A 27142-nucleotide genomic window follows, 5' to 3' on the forward strand; every position below is an offset into this window, starting at 1 on the left:
CCACGCCAGAGCTCCCTATCAGCCGTCACCACCCCCAGCTCCTTCAAGGTCAATCCAGTCACTTAAAGGATACCATCCATCCATCTTGCTCTTGTTTGGCCCCTCTTCCTTTTTCCTTCCATTTTCCTCAGCATAATTGTCTTCTCTAAGCTTTGCTGTCTCCTCATGATGTGGCCAAAGTACGTCATCTTGGCCTCTACTATCCTTCCCTCCAATGAGCAGTCAGGCTTTATTTCCTGAAGTATGGACTGGTTGGATCTTCTCGCAGTCCAAGGCACTCTCAGCACTTTCCTCCAACACTACAGTTCAAAAGCATCTATCTTCCTTTGCTCAGCCTTCCCCAAGGGTTTTATTGGTTTTAACGGGTATAGATGTAATGTATTGTTGTCGATTGTTAAATTGTGTTATTTGTTTTATTGCTGTGGTATGTTACGGGCATCGAATTGTGCCTTGGATGTGTAAGCCGCCCTGAGTCCCCTTCGGGGTGAGAAGGGCAGGGTAAAAGTAAACCAAATAAAGAAAGAAAGAAGTAAGGTCCAGCTCTCACATCCGTGAAAGAAGAAAGCGCAAAAGCCGGGTTGCAGCTAAACATCAAAAAAACCAAGATTATGGCAGCAAGAATGATTGACAACTGGAAAATAGAGGGAGAAACCGTGGAGGCCGTGACAGACTTTGTATTTCTAGGTGCAAAGATTACTGCAGATGCAGACTGTGGCCAGGAAATCAGAAGACGCTTACTTCTTGGGAGGAGAGCAATGTCCAATCTCGATAAAATAGTGAAGAGTAGAGACATCAGACTGGCAACAAAGATCCGCCTAGTCAAAGCCATGGTATTCCCTGTAGTCACCTATGGATGTGAGAGCTGGACCTTAGGGAAGCCTGAGCGAAGGAAGATCGATGCTTTTGAGCTGTGGTGTTGGAGGAAAGTGCTGAGAGTGCCTTGGACTGCGAGAAGATCCAACCAGTCCATCCTCCAGGAAATAAAGCCTGACTGCTCACTGGAGGGAAAGATACTAGAGACAAAGTTGAAGTACTTTGGCCACATCATGAGGAGACAGGAAAGCCTAGAGAAGACAATTATGCTGGGGAAAGTGGAAGGCAAAAGGAAGAGGGGCCGACCAAGGGCAAGATGGATGGATGGCATCCTTGAAGTGACTGGACTGACCTTGAGGGAGCTGGGGGTGGTAACGGCCGACAGGGAGCTCTGGCGTGGGCTGGTCCATGAGGTCACGAAGAGTCGGAAACGACTGAACGAATGAACAACAACTCACATCCGTAGGTTACTATGGGGAACACCGCTGCTTTGACTATGTGGATCTTCATTGCCAGTGTGATGTCTCTACTCTTCACTATTTAAACAAGATTGGACATTGCTCTCCTCCCAAGAAGCGTCTCCTGATTTCCTGGCTGCAGTCTGCGTTGGCTGTAATCTTTGCACCTAGAAATACAAAGTCCGCCACGGCCTCCATGTTTTCTCCCTCTATTTCCCAGTTGTCAATCATTCTTGTTGCCACAATCTTGGTTTTTTGATGTTTAACTGCAAGCCAGCTTTTTCGCTTTCTTCTTTCACCTTGATTAGTATGGATTAGTATTGAGTATGGAAGAAGGGCCCTCAAAGCCAAGTAACTCTGCCTGCAGTTCCACCAGAAGCCTTTAGGTGGCAGGCACGGGGCTTGACAGGAGGCGCTTCCCTTTCGTGGCATTGTAAGGGTTGTGGGTTCTTTTTCTCTTCCCGGCACCCTTTGCGCTGCCGCGGCCCCTGACGGGACCTGTAGTCCCTTGTGAGCTGAAGGCGGCGGGCTGGCTTCCCAGCGTGCCGCGCGCAAAGCCCGCGCGCTGGCTGGCCGCCTGTCTGGTTGTCGCGCGCGCCGTGAGGAGGAGACGAAACAGAGGCAGAGGCGGCGGCGGCGGTGAGGTGGACTCCCTCCGAGCAGGCAGGCAGAGGAGGGAGAGAGAGAGGCGGCTGAGGGTCCGACCATGTCGGGCGAGGAGGAGACGTCCGAGCTGACGATCGCGGAAGACGTGGTGGTGAACAAGTACAAGATGGGGGGAGAGATCGCCAACCGTGAGTGCCTGCCTGCCGGTGGGGGGCGCGGCCTGGGCCCGAGGCTCTGGGATCCTGGGAGTTTGGCCGAGGAGGGGGAGGGGGAGGAGGGCGAAGGGAATGGCGGCAAGGCGGGGAAACAGTCTCTCTCTCCCTCCCTCCAAGAGGAACCCGAGGCGGCCCACGACCCGCCAAGTTGGGCTCCTTTCAACTCCAGGAAGAATGAGATACAGATACACTGTCTGCGTGTGTTTTAAGCCCCCTCACACCATAATCCTCGATGGGTCCTTCCTCGAAAGCCCAGTTGTCCTTGGAGAAGAGAGAAAGAAGGAAGGAAGGAGGAAGGGTTGGACGACTCGGCCGCACATGGCGCGCTCTTCACGTGTTCAACCCTCTCCTTGCTACACTGAAGAAGAAGCCCACTTTGACTCCTGTGGAATCCTGGGAGTTGTAGTTCCACAAGGTCTTTGTGTGTATGTGTAGAGGGGGCGCCTCCAGACTGTCGAATAACTTCAGTTGGCCTCACTTTTTACCTGCCACGGAATCCTGGGAGTTGTAGTTTTGATAAGGCCTTTGTGTCCTAAACCAGTGGTTCTCAACCTATGGGTCTTCAAGTGTTTTAGCTTACAACTCCCAGAAATCCCAGCCAGTTTACCAGATGTTTGCTGAGAGTTGAAGGCCAAAACATCTGGGGACCCACAGGTTGAGAACCTCTGGTGTATGGGGAGTGTGTCCCCACGTGGGCGAAATAATACAGTTTGACCCTCCCTGGCTGAACTCTATGGAATCCTGAGAGTTGTAGTTTTCATAAGAGCTCTGTGTGTGGAAGAGAGAGAGAGCATGCCTCCATACTGTAGAAGTATTGCCCTTTGACCGCCCCACTTTTAACTGCCATGGCTCCTTATTATGGGGTGGCGGGAGTTGTAGTTTTGTTGAGGCACCAGCAGTTTTTGGAAAAGAAAGCTTCAAAACCTTGTAAAACTACAACTCCCGTGATTCCATAGTAGGGAGAGTCCTGTCGAATTGCCTTAGTTCTACAGTGTGTAGAATAGATTCACTCTGTCTTTCCAGAAAGGCATGCTAGTACTCTTGACTTTATTAGCAGTATATTACCAGCCATTTGGGTGTGCTGGGGGTGGATTCCCAGGCCCCTTCCACACAGCTGAATAAAATCCCACCTTATCTGCTTTAAACTTGAATATATGGCAGTGTGGATTCAGATAACCCAGTTCAAAGCAGATATTGTGGGATTTTCTGCCTTCATATTCTGGGTTGTGTGGAAGGGGGCCCCAGTCTCCTCTTCCGCTTCCCTTTCTTTAAAGGAGAGAAGGGGGGTTGCTTTTGGGGAGAAGCTAGTTGAGTGAGCTCCCTCCAGGCGCACATGGTCTGGCCCTTGCCATGTGGAGCTGGCTGGTGCTCTCTCCTTTCACTAGGAGTCCTGGCTCCCTCCCAGGTGGCTCCTTTTGTTGAAAGAAGAACTTCTGCTTGGGATCAGATCACCTCCTTTTTTAAAAAAAAATCCCTATTGTAATCTAGGAAGTTGATGATCAGGCATACAGGGAGCTAGAGCAAGGGAATCCCTCTCTTGTAGCTCATCCAGGACTTTGCTCACTCACTATGTGATAAATATAGAGAGAGCGTTTGCTTGCAGTTCACTTGTAGGCCAAAGCACTCTCAATGGGTGGTAAACACGTGCGCCCGGATTGGGTGATTGCATACCTTCCCCTGCTGGGCTTAGTTTTAAAATGGTGATTTATACTTTTGCTCTCTTCTCTCCCACCACCCACTTAATTTTGTTCTATCAAGGATTATGACTAGTAGCTCTCCTTTAAGAATACTGTTTAAAAATAGGCTAACCCCATGGAGTCCTGCTGATAGATTGAGTGGGGGCGAGAGGTGCTTTGAGTTCTGTCTAAAAGCAGAAAGCAGGATATCAATTAAATAAATAAATAAATATATATATTACACGGTGCTGCCTTGTGTAGCTTCATAAATGAGAGAGCTCAATGCTCTCAACCTTATGCTTAGAATTTAGTTTGAGTAACTTAAACCTCTACATTCACATTTTTTTCTGGTTGAGTTTTAAAACTTTAAGAGAAAATTCTCAAGCTTGGTGAAGTTTCAGAGAGGATATGTTTGTATGATGAAGGAAACATCTCAATTAGATGAATCAGAATTGTCAGGCAGTATTTCATTTTCCTTATACTTCACAGAAACTAAACAGTAGGAGAAGAAGGATGTTTTTATTCTCAGAAGAAGCACCATGTGTGTGTGCATGGGCCTTCATGTTGTCTGTTGATTTCTGGCAACCTCATGAATTTCATAAGGTTTTAAGCAAAACCAATTCAGAGATTGTTTTTTCCCCCAGTTCTTTAATCTGAAATATAGTCTACAGCGCCTGTTAATTCCTTGGTGATCTCCCATCCAAGTACCACATAGGGCTGACCCTGCTTAACTTCCAAGATCAGACATGTTCTGGTGTCTTTAGAGTATTTAGTCTTTGTTTTAGCTTTGTTGTAGGAATAATTAAAAACCTAATAATGGGGTTACAACTAGAGCAGACTCTGAAGTAAGGAATAGAGGTTACTAGCCTGCAAAATAAAAAGATCTTGCTGGGTGAGGAGAGACCAAGGTCTGAATTTCTATGATGGGTTTCTTCCTAGAGTCCTTTTGTTGCTTGCTTATATGAAATTCTAGACACACGAGTGTGCCCTTCTTGATATCTTATGGCTACCAGGCCAGTGCTCTCATTCAAGGCTGAGTTAAAGAGATCTATGTCAGTTGTCAAGGGACTCAGTGTGCCTATCAAATTGATCACTGTATGCACACTTATGTATGAAGTTCTCAAGATTAGTTACATGGTCCATACATTTTTTTAGATATGTTCATGTTCTTTCTGTTGGAAGAGATTACAGAAGCCCATATATGCCTTTGCGGGGGGCTGGGGGAGAGTTGATTAGATCTCAGGGACTGAAAGATGAAACACAGGAACAAAGGTGACTGTAACCTGTAGTGTGATTCAGGGTAGAATGGACAATTAAACTTCCACTTCCAATACAGAGATTAAAAACGTAACAATTACACAAAGTAGGTAAGAGCATTCTACTTTGGCAACAATGAACACCCATTCAGGGAGAGGGGACTTTTTAGTCTCCAAGAACCACATCTTGTTACTGAAGTCACATAAAAGTAGACTTTCAGGGTAAGCATTTTATAATGTTATCTGCAGAAATATCCTCAAATTTCAGCAGCCTGCCATGGTGCAATTTAAAAAAGAAATGACTGGAGAAAATATCTGGAATAGATTTTAAAAACAATTTGTGCTGGCTGCTTTCCCCCCCAAAACTAGAACTGGCAGTGACTCAAAACACTCTGCTTAATCTGGGTTTTCTGACTTTGGCTGTTTTGGTATTATGGAATACTGTTTATTCTGCAGCCAAAACAGTTGCGCAGGTATGAGACATTTTTGTACCCCATAATACTTTCTCATTTGGGGGGCTTAAAATACCCCAGATTAAGGCACGTAGTTGAAATGTTTTATTACCTGGATATGTTTGGCATATGGCTTCTCAGGAAGTAGAGCTTGAGGTTCATATAATCTATCCTCAGTACATCTTTGGAAAAATTCTGCTTATTTTTCTCATTCAGATAATTTTGTGGACTGTATTATTTCACTTGCTAGAAAAAAATTCTTACAAGCATGCAGACTGAAAGGTCATTTTAACTTTTAAAAAAACTATTATTGCTTAATGAAAAAGATGCATTTTCATTTTAGACAGAGGAAGGAAGCAGAATAGTTCTGATGATCTTCAGCACAGAGCTTAAAACTTCACTGTATGCTAACAGTAATTAGTTTATGGCAATAATCAGTGTCCCTGTGAACTATCATAATGTTGGCTTTCTTTTTATGGCTGAAGTAATGTTCTGGGCATATAGAATTTATTTATTTCAGACATTTATATCCCATCCATCTCCCCTCTGAAGAGGGACTCAGGACGGCGTACAGCAGGCAGCAATTAGATGCCAAAAATACATTAAAAACATAGTTACAACTATCACAATTAAAACAATTAAAAACAGTTCACCGATTCCAAATCAGTCCTTCGCGGTCCACTAAAACATTATTTTCCCAGTTGATCCATCTGTTGCACAAACGCTTGATCCCAAAGCCAGGATTTGAGTAGGGTAGTTTTATGCAATGATGAAAGGTACTCAATGTGAAATTTTGTCTTGAATGACAGGAATCCTGCGTACTGTCACAGAAACAGCTAAGCCTGGAGTGTCTGTTCTCAGCTTATGTGAGAGAGGGGATGAGATGATTATGGAAGAGACCGGCAAAATCTTTAAGAAGGAGAAAGATATGAAGAAAGGTAGTATGCTGCTCTACAACTTTTTTTTTGATGTACAAGTCATCCTTTTCTTTTTAAATTGTACACATTTTGAATGATTTTGTTGGCTTGTGGCAAAAGAAAATCCAGTGCCACTAACAAACCCAATAAGATCTTGCACTGTGATTCGCTTCAAATAGTTCTTATTCCTTATACACCTGTACTAGATTTAATTACTGAAATATTTGTTGCCACGCATGGTTACAGCATGTGAACAGGCATTCTTCTGTTGCTGCTCTAGACCTAAAATTAAGAAAAGGAACACAAAAAGAGGACTTGCATTTGTGGGAACTTGTGGCACATTGATAAGGGGAGGGTTAAAATTATTTTTTTCCTGCTGTAATAATACTAACGTAATACTGATACACTCAGCATTTTATTTTCTTTCTTCTTGGCACTTGGACACCTTGAAGTACTTCAAGATTTCAAATGCTGATATGAAAACAAAAGCATATTGATTTTATAAAATGGCTGTTCTCAGTATTGGAAGTGTGACTTAGCTATAGCCAGAAAGTAGGATGAATTTGTCTTCCTGTTGTGCATCACAATTGACAAAAAATTGCATAGAAGAACAAGTAGCCCCCACTGTACAGTATTCCACAATACTAATGTTGTATAGTAAGGATTACAATCAAGCGAGCAGCCAAGTAATCAGAAGGTCAGAATGACAAAATTGGGAAGCTAGGATTGACACTGACCAACCAGTTTAATAACATTTTGAGCTGTCTTTTAAGAGGGTTATTTTGAGAAATCTTTTGGCGTAGGGTTTTCCTAATAGTGTACCATTGCCACATATGATTATTGAAGGCTCGTTATGAAGGTAAATGCTTCTACTTATATGAGCTTCATGGAAAAAGAATTCCAGTGATTGCAAGACTTGTTTAGGTAACTTGGATAATAGTCCTAAATTCACATTTTTAGGAGGAACCACACCTGGACACAGTAGGTCCTCCACTGTACACATCTTCGTGTGCCTTCTAAGTTTCCTGTTGACTTGTCAGGGGCCCTATGAATTTCACAGGGATTTTTTAGACAAGGAATGCTCAGACCTACATTGCCTTTCCCTGAAAGGCCATGTAGAGCACATGACATTCCTTGGCCCATCTCTCATCTAAGTACTAACCCAGTCTTGGCCATGCTTGCTTTCTAAGATCAGATGGTATCTTTACGTCTGAGTAAACATACATGGATTGCCCTATTAAAGCAATGGAGATTGCATTGGGGTCTGCAGGAAATGGTGTTTTGAAAAGTAGTACAGTGCCATCTGGAAAGGTTGTTGATGTTGCATCAGCTGTTCCAGGTCACATCTGATGTGTCGCCCTTTAAGAATGGCCCAAGCCCAACTCCTTTTATGTTGAGGAAGCCCATAAAGTTACAAGACAGGTTGGTGCAGCTCAAGTAATTGTTTCACACACGCACAGTGTCAGCAGGAAAAATTATAGCTATCCTGCTATTGGCCAAATGCATGCCAGATCCAAACAATTCCTTTTGTGATGCAGGCTACAGGCATTTCTTCAGATGGAGTCATTTTTTTATTCCTGTAATTTTATATCCTTCAAAATTATGCATGTAGAAATACACCATATTATGTTTGACTGTAGTGGGTTAAATGTTTGTGGCACTTAATGTGACCTCACTGTCCTTTGTTTTGTATAGGTATTGCTTTTCCCACAAGTATATCAGTAAACAACTGTGTCTGTCATTTCTCCCCCTTGAAGAGTGACCAGGATTACATCCTCAAAGAGGGTGATTTGGTCAAAATGTAAGCATCTGAATATACTTTTTCTGACGATCTGTCGCCTAATGATTGCTCTCTGTTGCATAATTTAAATTAGTTTTTCCTCTGTATGGTGCCTGTGAAATGCACACATATGGGTCTTCTGCGCCTGCGCAGACAGTTTTGGAACTCTCTAGAATCTTAAAAGGATACGCTAAGTAATTTCAGAAGATTCTATTTTGCTTGCTCGACAGGAATTGTTTCTATAATTGCAGTGGTATGAACTTTCACTTTTTCCATATGGATGTATCAAGGTGGGGTGATGTGGATAAGTGATTTGTAATCAGTATATTGAAGTGTTGTGGGTCATGAGGGGTTCCTCGTTCTTTAATATTTATCTCTCTCCCTCCTTCCCCCCCCCCCCCCCCCCCCCATTTTGCAGTGACCTGGGAGTCCATGTTGATGGCTTCATATCAAATGTAGCACACAGTTTTGTCATTGGTGCATCAAAGGTAAATGTATGTGTTGGCTTTGAGAAGCCATGTGACTGTGCCTCTTTCAAGGCAGAATGGGTTCAGTAGGGGCAATTACTTTAAGCAACTTTCTTTAGTACAACCAGTTTGCTAATAGTGCTTTGCAGCAGTAGATACTACAAAATATTTTTTAAAAATTCCTCTGAAATAATGCCATTCAGAAATAATATTTGGATGTTTAATTTGTTATGCATTTGTAATGGAAGTAGCATCCGAGTCCCTTCAATAGTATGGAAGAATAGCACAGTAATAGCAAGCCCAAGCAACGGACATCTTCAACTACTGTGTTGGAAGTAACATAGTTCTGGGCGCAACAGTGCCGTTTGTGATTGCAATTTTAAGTCTTTCACATAACTTTAAAATAGTTGGGTTTTTAGCATAATAATCACAATAATAATTTTAGCATAATCAGTGCTGAGGTTGCTTGTCACCAATACACATGCTGCCTGCAAATGGCTGTGTTTATTTCTGGAAAAAAGTAAATCATTTAGATTGTACTCCATTTCTTGCAAATATTAAGGAGATTTAAGAGTTAATTCTGAGATCTCAAACATTCTGTGTTTGCTATTTGTCCACTGTGTTTCCAAAGTTTTTCCCCCCTAATGTAGTATGCAAGGCAGAATAAAGAATGGCCTGTGGGTGTTAAAGTGTCTTCCAAATCCCATATGGCAACATGTGTATGGCATAATTCAGTAGTAGTTAAATACTTTAAAGATTTAAGCATGGGTTAAAACCGTTGACACAAAAGTGCTTCATATTAGCAAAAATATGCCCTTAATGTTCTGTGGAACTGGAGTGTTTTTGTGGCAGAGAGTGAGTATAAATTGGTCCTTGTGCATGAATGCTTATGTGTAAATGCCAGCTAATTTCCTTTCAGGAAAGTCTGGTGACAGGTCGTAAAGCTGATGTCGTCAAAGCTGCTCACCTCTGTGCTGAAGCTGCCCTGCGCTTGGTCAAACCTGGGAATCAGGTGATAATAGCTGTTACTTTCCATATGCGTTTCCTGTATCAGATTGTGGTAGGCTGTGAAAGGTACAATGTGCTGATAAAAAAAATCATGGGCTTATTCTGGGAGGAGCTGTCAGTTGTGTAGGAGATCTGTGAGCAGCTGAATACAGCCGAGTCAGGGCTGGAGCTCATTTCTGTAGTGTAATTCTGTGGTCTTGAACTGTAAATGACTATAGCAGCCTAGACAACATTTGAGCTGATGCATATGAAAAGATTGTGGTTTTTAATACCCCATGTTTGCATTAGCTTCTTTGAACATGACTGAGTACTCTTGATGTGTTCTTCAAAAATGGTACAACTATTTAGCTGAAAATCTGTTTATCTATTTGTTTTTGTTTTCTGAAACTGAATGGTATTTTGTTTTTCCTAGTTTATCAATCCATCTTTGTTCCGTAATTTATGCTGATCTCATGCAATATCTCTGTAGTTAGTTCCTACATTGAGAACTAGACATTTTAGCTCTTTTCCCACTAATTACTTCATTTCTGTTTTATTCATACAACTTATTTAACTGTTCGCATAGCACTGAATTTTGTTACAGCTGCTTTATATTAAACTGTGAGATTTGCATGAATGTGTTTGGATTGTCACCTTTGTATTATTATTAAGCCACTTACAGTGCAGGGTAGGTTTTATTACAGTATTTTCATTACTAGCTTTTATGTGTGTGAGCATGCAGACACATGGGGTGGAAGAAAATGAATGTGTGATCACCCAGTTCTCTAAAAGTAGTAACCAATGCAGGAGCCATAACATGGGAAGCAAGGAATTGGTTACAGACTCAATTGCAAAATAGTGCTGAATTGAAATCAAATTTTCATCTTTACTCCCAACAGAATTCCCAAGTGACTGATGCCTGGAACAAGATAGCTCATTCATTTAACTGCACACCCATTGAAGGTAAGGGCTACTGATAGAAGCATGATGTGACAAAGAGCAGTAGTAAAAGAGTAGTCCTCCTAAGCAGTGATGATTAAAGTTTATTAGATGGATTAATGAAGATCTTAATACTTCTTCTGTGTAAAATCATGTCATTTTTAAATGCCTTAATTGCTTTTTTATAGCATTGTAGCAAGTAATTGTTTCAGTTTATCTCATTATAAGATCTGAAGATGCGCAAAAAATGAAGGCTGCCTGTTTAGATCATAGGGCTCATGGATCATTTTGGGAATATTTATAAAATGATTTGACACCCTTTTTTAGAAACTGCAGTAGATTGGCTTGTAAAAGTGAATGTCTTCAAATTGTTACCTGTATTTGTTGAGCTTGTTTTCAAAAGATACCAAATTCATCTGAACAAATTTTAAAGGGAGTCGGAAAGGATGAGCCATTCTTTTGCTATAAAATGCAATCTGTCCAGCCCTGTATCAAAGTGATTTGATGCATTTTGATAGTTCTGATCTGAACATAATATTTTACTTAAAGTCAACAACGTGCTGCCACATATAACTCATTTTTCAATTTATTTGGATTTGGTATGTTTTAGAAACAAACTCCACATTTTTCCTTTGGCACTACCTTTACCTGAATACAAAAAGAGTAAATCACCTTTAGGAAACAATTCAGTAAAATAAAACAAAGAATTGAAAGGGGAGTTAAATTGAAAAGAGGTTATACAAATGAATTTTGGCATATATCCTGTGTGGTGGTAAGAATAATTTGAGTTTTTTAAATGATGTGTGTGTCACAAGAGAGTTCTTTGTTGCTTTCAGCTGAAAGGTTCATTTAAACTTTCTACATAGTTTGATTGGATTAGAATTGTAGTTTCAAGGCTAGGTTGTTATTCCCCAATGGTGTCTTACAGATTTATTTTCTTCCATCCTGTGTAGAAAAAAATGTCAGTAGAAGAGTGAGGAGGTGATTGCTTATGCTGTCAAGGGAATCGTATACAATTGCTCTTTTAGAAAAAATCATGTAGTGTAATCATCTAGTCAGTTTGCAAAACTAAATAGAACTGTCTTCTGTGTTGGTCAAGCCTTATTTCACCCCACAAATAACGGTCTAGAGGTAGAGAGCTTTTGTTCTCTTCCTCATGTTTTGTGATATGAAGGCAGATGAGGTGTGGTTTTGTTTTTGTTTGTTTGTTTTTGCTTAATCAAATCTCACAAATTGAAATGGATATTTGATCATGTACTGAGTAGGACTTTGGCAGAGAGCATCAAGGGGAATGGAATAGAGTACCGCCAAAATAGAAAAAAATGTTCTGCATAATAGCCATTAAATGTGTTGTCTGTTGAGGGTAGTTATGGAAGAATGTCTTCATTATGTTACTTCTCCCCCCTCAATTCAGAGACATGCAACAGAGTTGGCACCAGTTTTTCAAATCTGTTGTGGGAAGTCAGCTGCTGCACAGCATGTCCATGGATGTGACCCTCGGGCAGATTTGCATATTGTGTTTTTAAATGTATATCCCAAGACTTCTTTCAGAGGCTCAATCTACACTACCATATAATCCAGTCCAATGCAGTTAATCTGCATCCTGAAACTGAATAATATGGTGTAGAGAAATGTTTATTATAGAGTGTTTATTATACTGTATTTAAACTGTATTTATGTATTACATTTATTGCCATGGCCTAGCTGTGAGGGATAGGTTGCCATGGTGACAAGACAAAGCCTCAGAGGAGGTGGGCGGAGCTAAAGGAGTAAAAGATTTGAAAGTGGCAGTTAAGCTCCATTCAGGCGGAAGAGACCCTGAGGAGAAGAGGAGAGCCAGTTAAGGGCTCTGGGAAATAGCAGAGTCAAGAAAGGACTCTGGGAAAAGTAGTTTTGTCCGGTGGAAGAGACCCGGGGAAGAGGAGTGCCAGTTAGGGCTCTGTTGTGAAGCTGTGAGAATTCAGTAGTTCCTAGAATTTGTGAATATTTCTTCAGCAAGAAAGCTGAAGGTGTTACCTTGTTAGATTGCTTAGGTTAAAGGAATCTAACAGAGGGGGTTTTCAGGATTGCCAGTAAGGAAAGACTGGTGATCAGTGGTTTGTTCCGAGTATAGGGCAAACCGTGTGGATATTCACAATAGGGAACTCTGAAGTAGTATAAGCACTTCACTAAAGAAGAAGTTTGTAGAATTGTATCATCAGAAGCATGTATCTCAAACCAGCCATTTTGTAACATCAAGCCTTGTGCCAAGTTCAAATTCTCAAAACTGCAACAATTACGTTCTGTTAACAATAAATCTTGTTCTCTGTATTTCAAACCTGCCTCCTCGATTGCTTTCATGCTTGGTGCATTCCACACTACCAAAGTCACCTCACAACACAACTAAAGATAAACAGAGACCTAAACCAGCGTCTCTAAACATATTGGTGGCAGCTTAATTGATATCTAAAAGAAGGTTCCTCACAGAATATTAGTGGCTTTAAAAGAAGATTAATACTTCCTCACATAATTTTGTTGACAAGCGGTGGGATTAGTGCTTCTTTACATAATTTGGTGGCAGACGACGGGATTCGTGTAACAACTAATCGAGTGCCTTAAGTTTAATTTTAAAATAAGTTGTGAGGTAAAAGTTGCTGAAAACATGGCTACCAGGCGGCAGAGAAAGCTGGCTGAGGAAAGAGAGGGAGACCAAGGGGAAAGCTCGAGCTCTGAGTCAGAGACAGAGGCAGTGCCTATGTCAGAAATGGCTTATAAATACAAACTGGAAATGGAGGAAAAACGATTAGAGATGAGACGGTTAGAACTAGAGATGGAGGCAAAACAAAGAGAGAGAGAACTGGAGGAAAAACGATTGGAGATGGAGGAAAAACAAAGAGAGAGAGAACTGGAAGAAAGACAAAGAGAAAGAGAGAGAGAACAGGAGTTAGAATTGAAGAGAATGGAGTTTGAGCTAGAGAAACAAAGATTGGCTTTGTCTCAAACATCCAGTGATGTTCAGGAAGGGAGATCTGGAGGGGATACCCCAGATTTGATGAAGAAATTCCCAAAATATACCAAGGAGGATTGTCCAGAGAAATTCCTAATATCTTTTGAAAGATGTTGTCGTGATTTTGGAGTGGCTAAGGAAAAATGGATGACATACCTTAGGCCACAGATAAGTGGGAAACTTTTGCAGATTTATGGACAGATGCCGGAGGAGTCTTGTAGAGACTATGATCTGTTTAAGAAACAGGTTCAACAGGAATATAGATTGACTCCTGAATATTATAGATTTAAGTTCAGGACGTTGAAGAAAGATAAAACACAAAGTTTTGCTCAGGTGGCCTCTAGATTGTCTCAACTGTTCGATAGTTGGATAAAGACGTCTGAGGTAGAAGATTATCAACAGCTGAGGGAACTTTTGAAATTGGAACAATTTTTCCAATTAGTTCCTTATGAAATTCGTTGGGTGATTCAAGATCGCAAGCCATCCACGATTGTAGAGGCAGCGGGTATGGCAGATCAAATAACAACCTTAAAAGAAGGATTTAAAAGGGAAGATCTGCCAGGGGACAAAAGAACAAACAGGCAGCCATTTTATTCACAACAAAAGCGCCCACAGCAAGAAAAGGGTGCTGAATTAGAAGACACCACCTATAGGAGGCAGAGTGTAATAAGACCAACTGCTCCTGAGGTAAAACGACGGTGCTTTCAATGTGGAGAATGGAATCATTTAAAATATCAATGTCCCCTGTTAAAGAAGGAGAAAACAACCCTCTTTGTGAATAAAATGAAAGAAACACCAAGGGCAGAAGCAGATACTGTTTCAAAGGAGAGTTCAAGCTCAGAGCCTCAAGAGAAACAATGTCTGTTCATCCTGTCAGGCAGCCCATCTAAGGACTACTTAGAAACCATTTCTATTGATCACAAAGACAGGAAAGGATTTCGAGATACAGGTTCCGAAATATGCATAGTGCATCCCGAAATAATACCTCAGAAGTTTCAGCAGCCAACCTCTGAAATAAAACTAAAAGGTTTAGGACCGGCGATTCCATCAGCAGTCGTGACTTTGCCGATAGAATATCAAGGATGGAAGGGTGTGTGGGATTTTGCAGTCAGTCCTGACATACCATACCAATGTTTAATTGGAAATGATTTGGCTGAGGAGATTAAATACTGTAAGATGGCGTGTGGGGAGAAAAAATGTATCAACAAAAGCCCTGAACAGAAAGCCCTGTGTTTTGCCATCCGACAAGATGGGGATGATAGCCCAGAAGCCAGTGCTACAGTTGCTAAGGTTGTTACGAAGACAGGAGGAGTTGAGGAAATTCAACAGGAACAAAGAGCAGAAGAACAACCCTATAGATTTATTGCTGGAGGTGGTGTTCCAAATATAAAGTCAGAAGTGTACAGCCAGGAGAGACCATGCAAACGAGGAACAAGCCCTGCAGCAGAGCCGATTCCAGTGGCTGATTATTTGAGAGCCAGTGAAGAGAGTATAGAAACAATAGGTCTGGAAAGACAAGTGATAAATTCTGAGGAGAAAGAGGAATCCTTGGCCTTAAAAGATGTATTTCCTTCAGCTCCACATAAAGAAATTACCTCAGCCGAACTTTTTGACAAAGACAATAAAATAAAATCTAAAGGGAAAGCTGAAGAAAAACAAACTCTAGATGTGACAGTAGAAGCTGATGCGAGTCCAGAATATCCAGGGGTCTTCTGTGAAACAAAGATCCATACACCTGAAGGGCTAATTGAAATTAAGATGACTTCTGGACATGATTCATCCACTGTAAAAGTTCCAGATGATCAAACAAAAGAAGTTCTAAAGAATGGAACTATAGCTGAGGATAAGAGTTTATGTGAAACTTATCAAAGAGCTGGCATCAACAAAATGATAAATACAAGATTGTACCCTATGACAGGTGATGGTGGAAAAGAGAGACATTTTGTTGAGAGTAAAACTTTAGATCAACTCTTCCTTGCTAACTCTGAACATGTCGATGTGTCTACATATGAAGAGAGGGTGAACAGAAAAAGAAGATTTGGCCAGGTGTCGGAAGAGAAATCTCCTTTATCCTTGAACAAAGAAGAAAGAGAGAATAAAAGCCAAGTTGATAGACTGACAAGAAAACTAATATACACAGACTATATTGGTGATAAAAGGAAGAATTTACAATTTCCAGCTTCGGGGGTTCATCCAGACTACAGTGATGAGATCACAAAGGAGAGAAAAGGTGTTCTTGTTTGTTCTTCCAACGGTGGCGAGTTCTCTTCAAGACCAGGAGAGAATATTCAAGGAAGTGCTGATTCTTCGCAACAACAGAGTGCTACGCTGAAGCAAGTCTCATTTCAAGCCTTAGAACTCGATAAAAACAGAACTGTTCCTGATAATTGGAAGACCAGATGGAAAGAGGATAACTCCAGTAGCGGAGAGGAGAAAGAAGAAGAATGTGGTACTGGGGGAAGTGTATTGGCCTGTTATAATTTGAGAATGGGTATCAGGGAAAGGAGAATTGGAATTGAGTAAAAGAAAAAAAAACAAAAACCTTATTCTCTACAAGGGCCAGATCAAATAACACATTGCGTAATAAAAGTGTTAATGAAAAAAGGTAATAGATGTGTAATGTAGTGTAATATTTTAAAAATGGTTAACCTGTTTTAATTGCAAATTTGTGAAATGTATGATGTTATTACAGTGGTGAACTGTATATGTTTCATACCCTAGGTATAAGATATGAACCCATTATATTAAAGTGTGATAGGTATATACGTTTTGCAATAGGCAATAAATATTTACAAATATATGTATAAGTATAAAAATGTGAGACTTTGATACCACATCCATAGATGATACTAGAATTTCGTAGGTTAAAGGTTTGTATGTATGTGTAATTGAAATGTATTTAACCCTAATATGTTTCCCTTTCAGAATTGGTGTATATGTATTTATTGTTAAATGATATGTAGGATTATTTTTGCCATTCTAGGATTAAGAAATGTGCAAAAATATATTTCTGGGGAGGAAGGTGTAGAGAAATGTTTATTATAGAGTGTTTATTATACTGTATTTAAACTGTATTTATGTATTACATTTATTGCCATGGCCTAGCTGTGAGGGATAGGTTGCCATGGTGACAAGACAAAGCCTCAGAGGAGGTGGGCGGAGCTAAAGGAGTAAAAGATTTGAAAGTGGCAGTTAAGCTCCATTCAGGCGGAAGAGACCCTGAGGAGAAGAGGAGAGCCAGTTAAGGGCTCTGGGAAATAGCAGAGTCAAGAAAGGACTCTGGGAAAAGTAGTTTTGTCCGGTGGAAGAGACCCGGGGAAGAGGAGTGCCAGTTAGGGCTCTGTTGTGAAGCTGTGAGAATTCAGTAGTTCCTAGAATTTGTGAATATTTCTTCAGCAAGAAAGCTGAAGGTGTTACCTTGTTAGATTGCTTAGGTTAAAGGAATCTAACAGAGGGGGTTTTCAGGATTGCCAGTAAGGAAAGACTGGTGATCAGTGGTTTGTTCCGAGTATAGGGCAAACCGTGTGGATATTCACAATAGGGAACTCTGAAGTAGTATAAGCACTTCACTAAAGAAGAAGTTTGTAGAATTGTATCATCAGAAGCATGTATCTCAAACCAGCCATTTTGTAACATCAAGCCTTGTGCCAAGTTCAAATTCTCAAAACTGCAACAATTACGTTCTGTTAACAATAAATCTTGTTCTCTGTATTTCAAACCTGCCTCCTCGATTGCTTTCATGCTTGGTGCATTCCACACTACCAAAGTCACCTCACAACACAACTAAAGATAAACAGAGACCTAAACCAGCGTCTCTAAACATATTGGTGGCAGCTTAATTGATATCTAAAAGAAGGTTCCTCACAGAATATTAGTGGCTTTAAAAGAAGATTAATACTTCCTCACATAATTTTGTTGACAAGCGGTGGGATTAGTGCTTCTTTACATATGGTAGTGTAGATTCAGCTTGAATGAAAATGATATGGCTTAAAAGTAGGCCTGTCATAGTAATTAATATGACCTGAGTGCAAGGACTGACAGTTGTCCCATGTGTTGCGGCTCTGTGTTGCTGCCGAGGGCAGAAAGGAGTTCTTAATGTGAACTGCAGAGGGAGGGAATGCCTTTTGTGTTGTTAAATTTCACAACAAACAGAGGCAAGTAGAGAAATGGGGCTAGGAAACAATGTTAAGTTTAGTTGGAAAGAAAGGAGATGAGAAATAGGGATACAGCAGTAGGTGGGAAACAGAAAAAAAGATAACATACAGTAACCGAAGCAGAGTGAGAATGTATGGAGTGGGGAACAAAAAAAGTTAGCATGATACAGAGAAATATTCAGTATGATAGCAAAATCAAATAGAAATTGAAGACAAAAATTTGGTTAACCAGGTGGATTAAACACCCACAGGGTGCCCACTATATAGAATGTGATTTTGATAGTTTAGCTACAAATCCCAGCTCTTGGGCAACAGAATCTAAAGGGCAATTAAAGCAAATGTATGGATTTCCTTAATTGAATTATTATTGAGTCCGTGATGTGTTAATGAGCAATATCTTTCTTTGTACAAAGAGCAACATCCATATCTAACCATAGTTCAGCTTTCAAAAAGTCTAGTGCCTTCAAATGCCAGCAGCAAGTCACTTTGTCTGCTTTGCTTCATCCCTGCTGATACACACTTACTTTTACAGGGATGCTATCACACCAGCTAAAGCAGCATGTGGTAGATGGAGAGAAGACCATCATTCAGAATCCCACAGACCAGCAACGGTATGTGTCTCTGTCTGGAACTGATGAGTTAAGAACCGAGAAAGGCCCCTGGTGTTAGACAATACAACGACAATAACACCAGTATTTATTTCTTAATTGTCTCTCTCCATGGATCTTGGTGAGGAACAACAACAGATTAAAATATGACAGATAATATATATTTTAAAAATGTAACATCAGTTTAAAACAGGCCTGTGCAACCTGTGGCCCTCAGCTGTTTTGGCCTCCAGCTCCTAGAAGCCTTAGTCAGATTGTCTAATGGCCAGGAATTCTGGGAGTTGAAAGATCGCAAGTTGTGCAGGCCTGGTTTAAAAGAGCATAAAAGAGCGATGAATATTAATAGGTGTTATTTATGTGGTGCAGTGAAAATACAGAGTTGTAAGATGGAGTTGAATCCCATATGATACAAGAGGTTGCTTCATGTAGCTTCCAAAAGCATTCTTTCCCCTTCGTTGTGGTCTTCATTTATCTTTTCTTATCTTAATCTAGAAAGGATCACGAAAAAGCAGAGTTTGAGGTCCATGAAGTTTACGCCATTGATGTTCTTATCAGCACTGGAGAAGGGAAAGTAAGTGTGCTTTCTTAATGCTCTGTAAATACGAATCCTAAAAGATTAGAATCATAGATAGAAGTTAGAAGAGACTGCAGTTAGAAGAGACTGCATGGACAATCTAGTCCAACCCTCTGCTATGCAGGAAAGGCACAATAAAGGATCCTTGACAGATGGCTTGACAGATTGAGCTGAACCATTTGTTTTCATCCATAATGAAAATCAAATACCATTTTCCCAACTAAATCACTCTGTGTTGTGTCTTAGGAAATATATTGAGTCTGTGGAAGGATCTATGTATAACAGTATTTCAAAAACTCCCTTTATCAGCTTTTTCTCTTTTGTAACACTACCTGTCTCATGCCTTTCATTCTGCAAACAGAACTGGATATTGTCCTGCTAAAATTGTCTGAAATGACTTAACTATATTTAGGCCAAGGATGCTGGGCAGAGAACTACTATTTACAAAAGGGACCCGTCCAAGCAGTATGGTTTGAAAATGAAAACTTCCCGTGCCTTTTTCAGTGAGGTGGAGAGACGCTTCGATGCTATGCCATTCACTCTCAGGTACTTGGTTTCTGTTGTGTTTGCTTTTGCACTTCCAAACCACAGATTTTCAATAGGTGAATGTTCAGTAACAATTTTAACAGTATCTGGGCAGCAGCCAGGATGCTAACTGGGGCTCACTATCAAGAGAGGTCTACCCCTCTGTTTAAGGAGCTCCACTGGCTGCCTTTTATTTTCCGGGCCCAATTCAAGGTGCAGGTGCTTACCTACAAAGCCCTAAACGGTTCGGGACCACCCTACCTGCGTGACCGCATCTCCATCTACGAACCCACACGCTCGCTACGGTCATCCGGAGAAGCCCTGCTTGTGATCCCACCCACGTCGCAAGCGCGCTTGGTGGGGACGCGTGACAGGGCCTTTTCCGTGGCGGCCCCCAGACTTTGGAACGCCCTCCCAAAAGATCTCAGACAGGCCCCCACTCTAGCCGTTTTCAGAAGGAAGTTAAAAACCTGGCTGTTCCGTTGTGCCTTCCCAGACTAGGAATCCCCATCCCAGGTCCTAGAAGCACCTTAGCATAACCAATGTTGCTGCACACCACACTTTAATCCTACGTTCCTCCTGCCATTTCAGCACTTTTAATCCCTGTACCCCACTGCGCCGGCCGAACCAGTTTTTAATAGTGTCCTGATGTATTGTCATTGTGGTTTATTTTGCTTAATTGTTTTGATTTGCTTTGTTTACTGTTGTGCTATGTTTTCTTTGTATTGTGTTTGAGGCTTCGGCCGTGTAAGCCGCATCGAGTCCTTCGGGAGATGCTAGCGGGGTACAAATAAAGTTAATAATAATAATAATAATAATGTACTGTAGAAGGAAATAAAATGTGCTTGTGTTACATTGTTCTTCTTAATTTAATGGTGCATCTACACTGTAGAATTAATGCAGTTTGATATCACTTTATCTGCCTTGGATCAGTGCTGTAGAATTGTGGGAATTGTAGTTTTTTTGTGTTGTACTAGTACTCTGACACGGAAGGCTAAAAACTGTAAAACCATTGCAGTTAAAGTGGTGTCGGACTGCATTAATACTACAGTGTAGATGCATGCAATATGTTAACCCTATGCTGGAGGTAGCAAGCAGGATTGTATACTCTATGTTATACTTTATTCCAATAGCGTAAGAATTTTCTAACCTGTACATGCCAATCAAGTTATGAATACTGAAGTGTGTTTGGCTTATTTTTTGGTAGTTTTAGTTTTATATTTTTTTTGTGTCAGGAGCAGCTTGAGAAACTGCAAGTCGCTTCTGGTGTGAAAGAATTGCCCGTCTGTAAGGACGTTGCCCGGGGGACGCCCGGATGAATTGATGTTTTTATCATCCTTGTGGGGGGCTTCTCTCATGTCCCCGCATGAGGAGCTGGAGCTGATAGAGGGAGCTCATCCGCCTCTCCCCGGATTCGAACCTGCGACTTGCCGGTCTTCAGTCCTGCCAGCACAGGGGTTTAACCCACTGCGCCACCGGGGGCTCCAGTTTTAGTTATGTAGGGAGGGAAGAAATGTGACACATAGGAAAACATATTCGCTCACCCCCTTTAGCTTATGGGAGTCATTCAACATGACCCCATACACCTTACATGTTACAGATGTAAGGTCTTGGTATATTGTTTATATTCTATGCTAGTTGAAAATATCCATTAACAATAGAACTATGCTGCTTGTGTAGATGCTGAAATGCCTTCACCTGGGTTTTTAACCTATTTTTCTGTTCCTCTCAGGGCATTTGAGGATGAAAAGAAGGCCAGGATGGGGGTAGTAGAGTGTGCCAAACATGAGCTACTCCAACCTTTTAATGTCCTCTATGAGAAGGAAGGTGAGGATTGGAGGCTATTTAAGATTGGAATTAGATGCTTTTGTATAGACTTTAGAATACAGTTTGAGTAATTGTGAAGTCCAACTTCTAAATAATGTTGGGAGTTCGGCTCCCACCATCCTTGCCTACTGCATTTATTGTGTTTTGGACGAGAGTTGGAGTTCAGACTCATTTGGAGGGCCAAAATTGAGAACTTCTTTGAAATTGAATTTGGGTCTTGAGGTTTCCTTTTAGAGATCATAACCTTTTGGAAAACCAGAATCTCCATAACGTTTTGGAGAAAAATGGCATTTACAACCATTTGAAAATCACAACCTTTTGTAAAAGTATGATCTTCCAGAGTAGAGCCAAAAAACTTGTTTGAGTAAAATCTTCTTTTAAGTGATATGTGACCACATGTACTTATGCAAGGCATTTTTTTCCAGTCGTTAAACTGATAACCTAGTTGTCTCTGATCTGTTATGCCAATGCACAAAATACAGTAGTTTTTCAGTGCTCAAAAAATCTATTCTCTCATAAAATAACTTGTTTCTATATCATGCTCCCAAGAGACAAAAATAAAGTAGACTTTGTTAAAAGTAACATACCTGGTTTACTCACAACCATATATTCTGCATACAGGTACATAACTTGTCAATCCAGTTACAGATTGATTTGAAATGGTTTCTCTGTGCAGATAACACAGGGCATCTTTCTTAAAATCAACAACATGAGTTTGCTCTTAACAGTTCGAAGTCTCATTGTGTCTCTATGTTTTAAAATGGAGTCTGAAGTAAAAAAAATGGAGTCTGAGCTTTGAGCAGTCCCAGATCTGATCATGTGGACTGCAGCCTCTCCCACAACCCCAAGAAACATAGAGTAAAGGGAAATCTGCACACCAAAACATGCATATACAATACAGTAAGCAAACAGAATAATATACAAAACAAATTACTAGTGGAGGCTTGAAGAAGGTTGCTTTTTCCAACACCCTTGTTCTAATCTAAGCTCTCTCTCAAGCTTGAAGGCGGACACAAGGTTCCTTATGTCAGTTGTGCTGAAGGAAATGCTCAGATTGGCTGAAGTAAGCCAAAAAGGAAAGAAAGGAGCCTTTCTGTTTGGAATGTTGAAATGAACTCTTTAAACCCTGAGTTGTTGTAGGTCTTTAAACCATACTAGTGCAGTAGTTAGAACCGAATCATTCCTATTGATGCATATATTATTTTCTCTTTTTTCTTTTTGCATGTATGTACATGAGTAGTTGTAATGTGGGAATTTTTCTAATGTGTTGTTGTATTGCTGATTTCCAGGAGAATTTGTTGCCCAATTTAAGTTCACAGTGCTTTTAATGCCCAACGGTCCTATGAGGATAACCAGTGGCCCCTTTGAGCCTGAACTCTACAAATCAGAATTTGAGGTGCAAGATGCAGAACTGAAGGTCAGTGGAGCAATGCTGTTACAGCTTCATAGATTTGAAATGTGCCTAGTAAAATCAGTGTTAAGAAAAAACAAGCTTCTTATTACTAGAGTAAAAACAGTCTAGCCAGTATTCATAGAATCATGTTTCTCAAGTCACTCCTGACATGGAAAAAAATAGAATTATGGAGTTGAAAGAGACCTCGTGGGCCATCCAGTCCAACCCCCCTGCCAAGAAGCAAGAAAATCGCATTCAAAGCACCCCCAACAGATGACCACCTAGCCTCTGTTTAAAAGCCTCCAAAGGAGGTGCCTCCACCACACTCCGGGGGGCAGAGAGTTCTGCTGCTGAACAGCTCTCACAGTCAGGAAGTTTTTCCTAATGTTGAGGTGGAATCTCCTTTCCTGTAGTTTGAAGCCATTGTTCTGCATCCTAGTCTCCAGAGCAGCAGAAAACAAGTCTGCTCCCTCCTCCATATGACTTCCCCTCATATATTTATACATGGCTATCATGTATTAACACAGTGGTTTTCAACCTGTGTTTCCCCAGATGTTTTGGCCTTCAACTCCCAGAAATCCTAACAGCTGGTAAACCGGCTGGGATTTCTGGGAGTTGTAGGCCAAAACGCCCGGGGACCCACAGGTTGAGAGCCACTGTATTAACAAAACTTTTTTTGTTATCTAAATTGAGAAGACTGATCCAAGACAGCAGGAGCATAGTTTCAACCCAAGGTACATTTTAAGCCATAAGATGGATTGTAAGTGTGGAAAATTAGTCCCTAGGGAAATAGAAAAATGTTACAAACCTATGTTGCTAAGAGTATTAAAAGTGCAGCAAGTGCTTTAATTGTATGGTCCTGAATGGGCAATGGGACTAGTGTTAGCATATTATTTCCCTTGGTCCCTTCAAAAGAAGTTCTGTGGAAAATCTTGTGTCCCTGGGAAATGCATACCCACAATGTGGCATGAGTGTGTTTCGAATTTTGCCAATTGCAAATGGTCAGGTGAGATGTGATGTATAAGCTATTTGCTACTTCTTCCAATAAGATCAGCCTTTTACATCTTGTGAGTCAAGATTTTCTTCAGCTTTAAGTTACATAGGGTTGGAAGAGCAAACTGTACATTCCTAGAAAGTGATCTTGAATTAAATCAAGGCAAATGTGTAGGCCTTTACAGGCAATAGTGTTGTATCATCCCACCCCCCTTTGGCTTGGTCACAGATACTGTCGAGTAATTCTCTGCAGAGAAAGGTGAAGTAGCTGGCTGCAAAGGATGCATATCTCAGCGCTGTGTGACGCCAAGTATCAGTCCCAGTCTGTGCCAAGCCTTCTAGGGCTGGCTGTGTTCCTTTACGGCTGGCAGTAATTTTCCCTTTGGTTTTGTTGTGGGAAGAAAGAACTGCATTCTAGGTATCTTTCTTTCCTCTTAACCATTTTCTTACTTTACCAGGCACTCCTACAAAGTTCAGCAAGCCGTAAAGCCCAGAAAAAGAAGAAAAAGAAGGTAATGTATGGTGTGTTAATAACTATGATCACTCAAAGCCAGTGAAACCCATAAATTATTATATATATAAGTTAAATCTTCTTAAACCAGGATGTGTTGTCACTTCAGTATGTAGTATGATGGTATAGTCCTCCCTTTATTAAAGTGGCATGGAGTTGTTCAGCGCTTGATAAGAGCTGGTTTAAACAGACATTGTCATGTCCTATCGGACAATGGATGATTTGTACATAACCACAGCCAGGATTTATATAGTGAAGCGAATCTTATCAACAGATTTTAATCTTTAAATAGAGTGAGGTTTGAAAATGAGCATGAACGTGTCCTATGAAGTGTTGTACTGCAGCCTCCCAACACCAGTGCAGTGTAATTTTGTTGGGTGATTTCAAAATGGAAAAAGCATTTAAAATGTATTTTAAAATATAAATAAGCAACAACAGCAATAGCAGCAGTTTGGCAAATGAGAAGCTGTTTGAGCATAGAAGGTAGAGCAAATGAGCTTCAGCAATACAGGAGCAGATTCAAGCATGAGGAGTTACAAAAGACTTTATTGAAAAAAATGCATTTCTATATTGGAAAGTTAAGTCCTATCTATCTATCTGGAGATCGGTAGATATCTGCATGTTCACAGAAGAACAAAATGGAGGACTCATAGCCTTGCCATGTTCTCAGATACTTTGTATAGAAAAGGATGTGTCCCTAAGGAGCATTAGTCTAACAAGCAGTGGATAGGAGAGAATAGAGTGACAGGCAGAGGAAGAAGCCAATGAGGGAAGGGTTTCCTTGCCAGCTAATGCATCTGCCAATTTTCTTGATAAGGACTATAGATGTGGCTGAGTTCCAACACACTTATCTTTGTTCCTGTAGGCCTCTAAGAATGCGGAGAACGCCACAACAGGAGAAACAGCAGAAGAGAATGAGACTGGCGACTGACCGGCTTCTCTGCATAGCGCCTGATTCTTTCTCTCATAAGCCCCCACTCAAAGCAAGAGAAACAAATGTCCCCTAATGGCTGTTTGTCTCATAGGACCAAATGACAAATAGCTTGGACTTCCCACAGAGTGCAGCCAGCTGTCGACTGACTTTGCCACTGAGGGAGGAGTCTCTTGGCCACTTCAGAATATTTTAAAAGTGTGAACTAATAAAATCAGGAAAAAACCTAGCCTACATCCAGTCTTTCTAAACTTTGATAATAGTTGTTCTCATTAGAGGCAAACACACAATGCTCTGAGCAAGAGGGAATGTCCAGTTAGCTCTCCCACCCCTTTCTTTTTTACAGGTATGCCCACTCCTCTGAAAAATTCTTTGGCATCTTTCCACAACTGTTCAAACACGCAAACGCGCCGTCTTGGAATTGCATTACATCCACTTAGTGTAACCTGCATGCTCAATTGGTGTTCTGATCCTTTCATTTCTCTTTCTTCTGCTTACAACCCTAGGGTGTTCATGTGTTTCTTTTTGTGCTTTTCTTTTTAAACTCACAATGTTGTGTTTTTAAGGTTGGCAGAAAGCTGGTTTCAAGATCATTTTCTGTGCAGACATTTTATCTTTTTCGTTTTTCAAAAATCCGTTCATGTGATTTATTTTTTTAGAAAATTATTGTTCAGTTCAAATACGCTTTGTCAATTTTTTCAGCGTACCTTGCGATTTTTTGAAAGACCCAGAGGCAATGCAGCTGATCTTTTCCGAAATCCACCAGTTCTCAACAAAAGCTTTGACAGTTGTGTTCTGCATTGATTTTTTGTACACGGTTGCTTTCTGTTGACAACCACTGTCCTGGTTGATAGGTTGTGTAAAGGAGGATTTTTCAGAAGAATCCTCACCATGTGTTCTTTTTTTTAAAAAAAAAATAACGAAAAGCTACAAAAGTGGCTGGGCCTGGAGGAAACTCCATTAATGAGAATCTTTTCTATAGTATTTTTTTTTAAATTGTCCCATTGAATTGTATATGATTGTGTGGGATTTTTTTTTCCTGTTGTAAAAACCAGGTTCCTATCTAGGCATTTATTGTAGCAGAATTGATGCCTGTAACACTGCCTTGTAAGGAATGAGAGTACCGTCCTCTCGGGCAGAAAAAGTCCTTCTGACCTATATATTTGGAGTTTAGTATTTTCAACAAAAGCTTATCAGTTACTACCAAAGTTGAATTCCATACAATAAACACGTGTTGTTTTTCTCTGAAAAATCTTTTCCATCCCTCTTTGTAAACTTTCTACTTTAATTTCTAGACTGTTGCTCTTTTTGTAAAGGGTCGCTTTGAGTGCTCGGACGGGGGTCAAATGGGGAATTGAATTGCCTGGAAGTCGGAGGATCATGCACAATACTTGCAATTAACTGCCAGTTTAATTTTAAACTGCTTCCATTTGTTAACCACAAACTTAAGGGAAATGGGTGGGATGGGAAAAGGGGGAACACAACTTGTTCTGAAGGAGGAACATTTTAGCATTTATAAGTAACATGTTTTCTTACTGCCCTTCTGTTAAGGAAAGGCTCAAATCAGCCACATTACCAGTTTATAAACCACTATGAATTGCTAGCGGTTTATTTAATTTTCTATCTTTGTTTGAAACTTTAAAACAATTGTATCTCTTGGTTTAAAAATGCAGTTGAAAGTTTTGGAAGGAAATTCCCACCAAATGTTCTGTAATTTGATTTTTTTCCAAATAAAATTGATTAGACATCTATGGATAGATGAATGGGTCTGATATGTGGAGGGGAATAAACTCTTGACATGAAATGTGTGGGGGAAATGTATGCACCTTTTTGTATCTAATCATCAGAAGATTAGAAAGCAATTAATAGAATTGAATATTTCTAACTGGTTGGTTATTCTTCCTTCTGAATGTCCCAAACTAAATAGCTAGTGCTGTTTTTTTGACTACTGATTTGTATCATTGGGATAAAACCCTAAGCCGGTTGAAGGTGCCAGCTTTGTTTATTTATTGTCTGCTATGTAAATGAGACTTTACTTTGCATTGTATAACCATGGACTTCTTTCCTGCGATTT

The 27142-nt window shown here is 40.6% G+C and overlaps 1 protein-coding gene across 1 annotated transcript; it reads left to right on the top strand.

The window, feature by feature from the left end:
* Window positions 1–1777: 1777 nt before the first annotated feature.
* On the top strand, window positions 1778–26819 carry PA2G4 (proliferation-associated 2G4). The gene is made up of 13 exons (XM_060763874.2): window positions 1778–2065; window positions 6286–6414; window positions 8089–8194; window positions 8592–8661; window positions 9560–9652; window positions 10527–10590; window positions 18239–18317; window positions 18807–18885; window positions 19301–19434; window positions 21146–21240; window positions 22530–22657; window positions 24085–24138; window positions 25003–26819. The coding sequence occupies exons 1-13, from the start codon at window positions 1978–1980 to the stop codon at window positions 25066–25068; spliced, it is 1185 nt and encodes a 394-aa protein (XP_060619857.1). The 5' UTR covers window positions 1778–1977; the 3' UTR covers window positions 25069–26819.
* Window positions 26820–27142: the final 323 nt, after the last annotated feature.

The sequence above is a fragment of the Anolis sagrei genome, chromosome 2 (assembly GCF_037176765.1).
Source record: "Anolis sagrei isolate rAnoSag1 chromosome 2, rAnoSag1.mat, whole genome shotgun sequence".
Lineage (NCBI taxonomy): Eukaryota > Metazoa > Chordata > Lepidosauria > Squamata > Dactyloidae > Anolis > Anolis sagrei.

What these genes read in the sequence shown, in the direction of transcription:
- PA2G4 (XM_060763874.2), top strand. Translation starts at nt 1,978, where the DNA reads ATGTCGGGCGAGGAGGAGACGTCCGAGCTGACGATCGCGGAAGACGTG. An exon ending in GGGGGGAGAGATCGCCAACC is followed by an intron (nt 2,066 to 6,285) that starts GTGAGTGCCTGC and finishes CTTGAATGACAG; the next exon opens with GAATCCTGCGTACTGTCACA. An exon ending in TGGTCAAACCTGGGAATCAG is followed by an intron (nt 9,653 to 10,526) that starts GTGATAATAGCT and finishes TACTCCCAACAG; the next exon opens with AATTCCCAAGTGACTGATGC.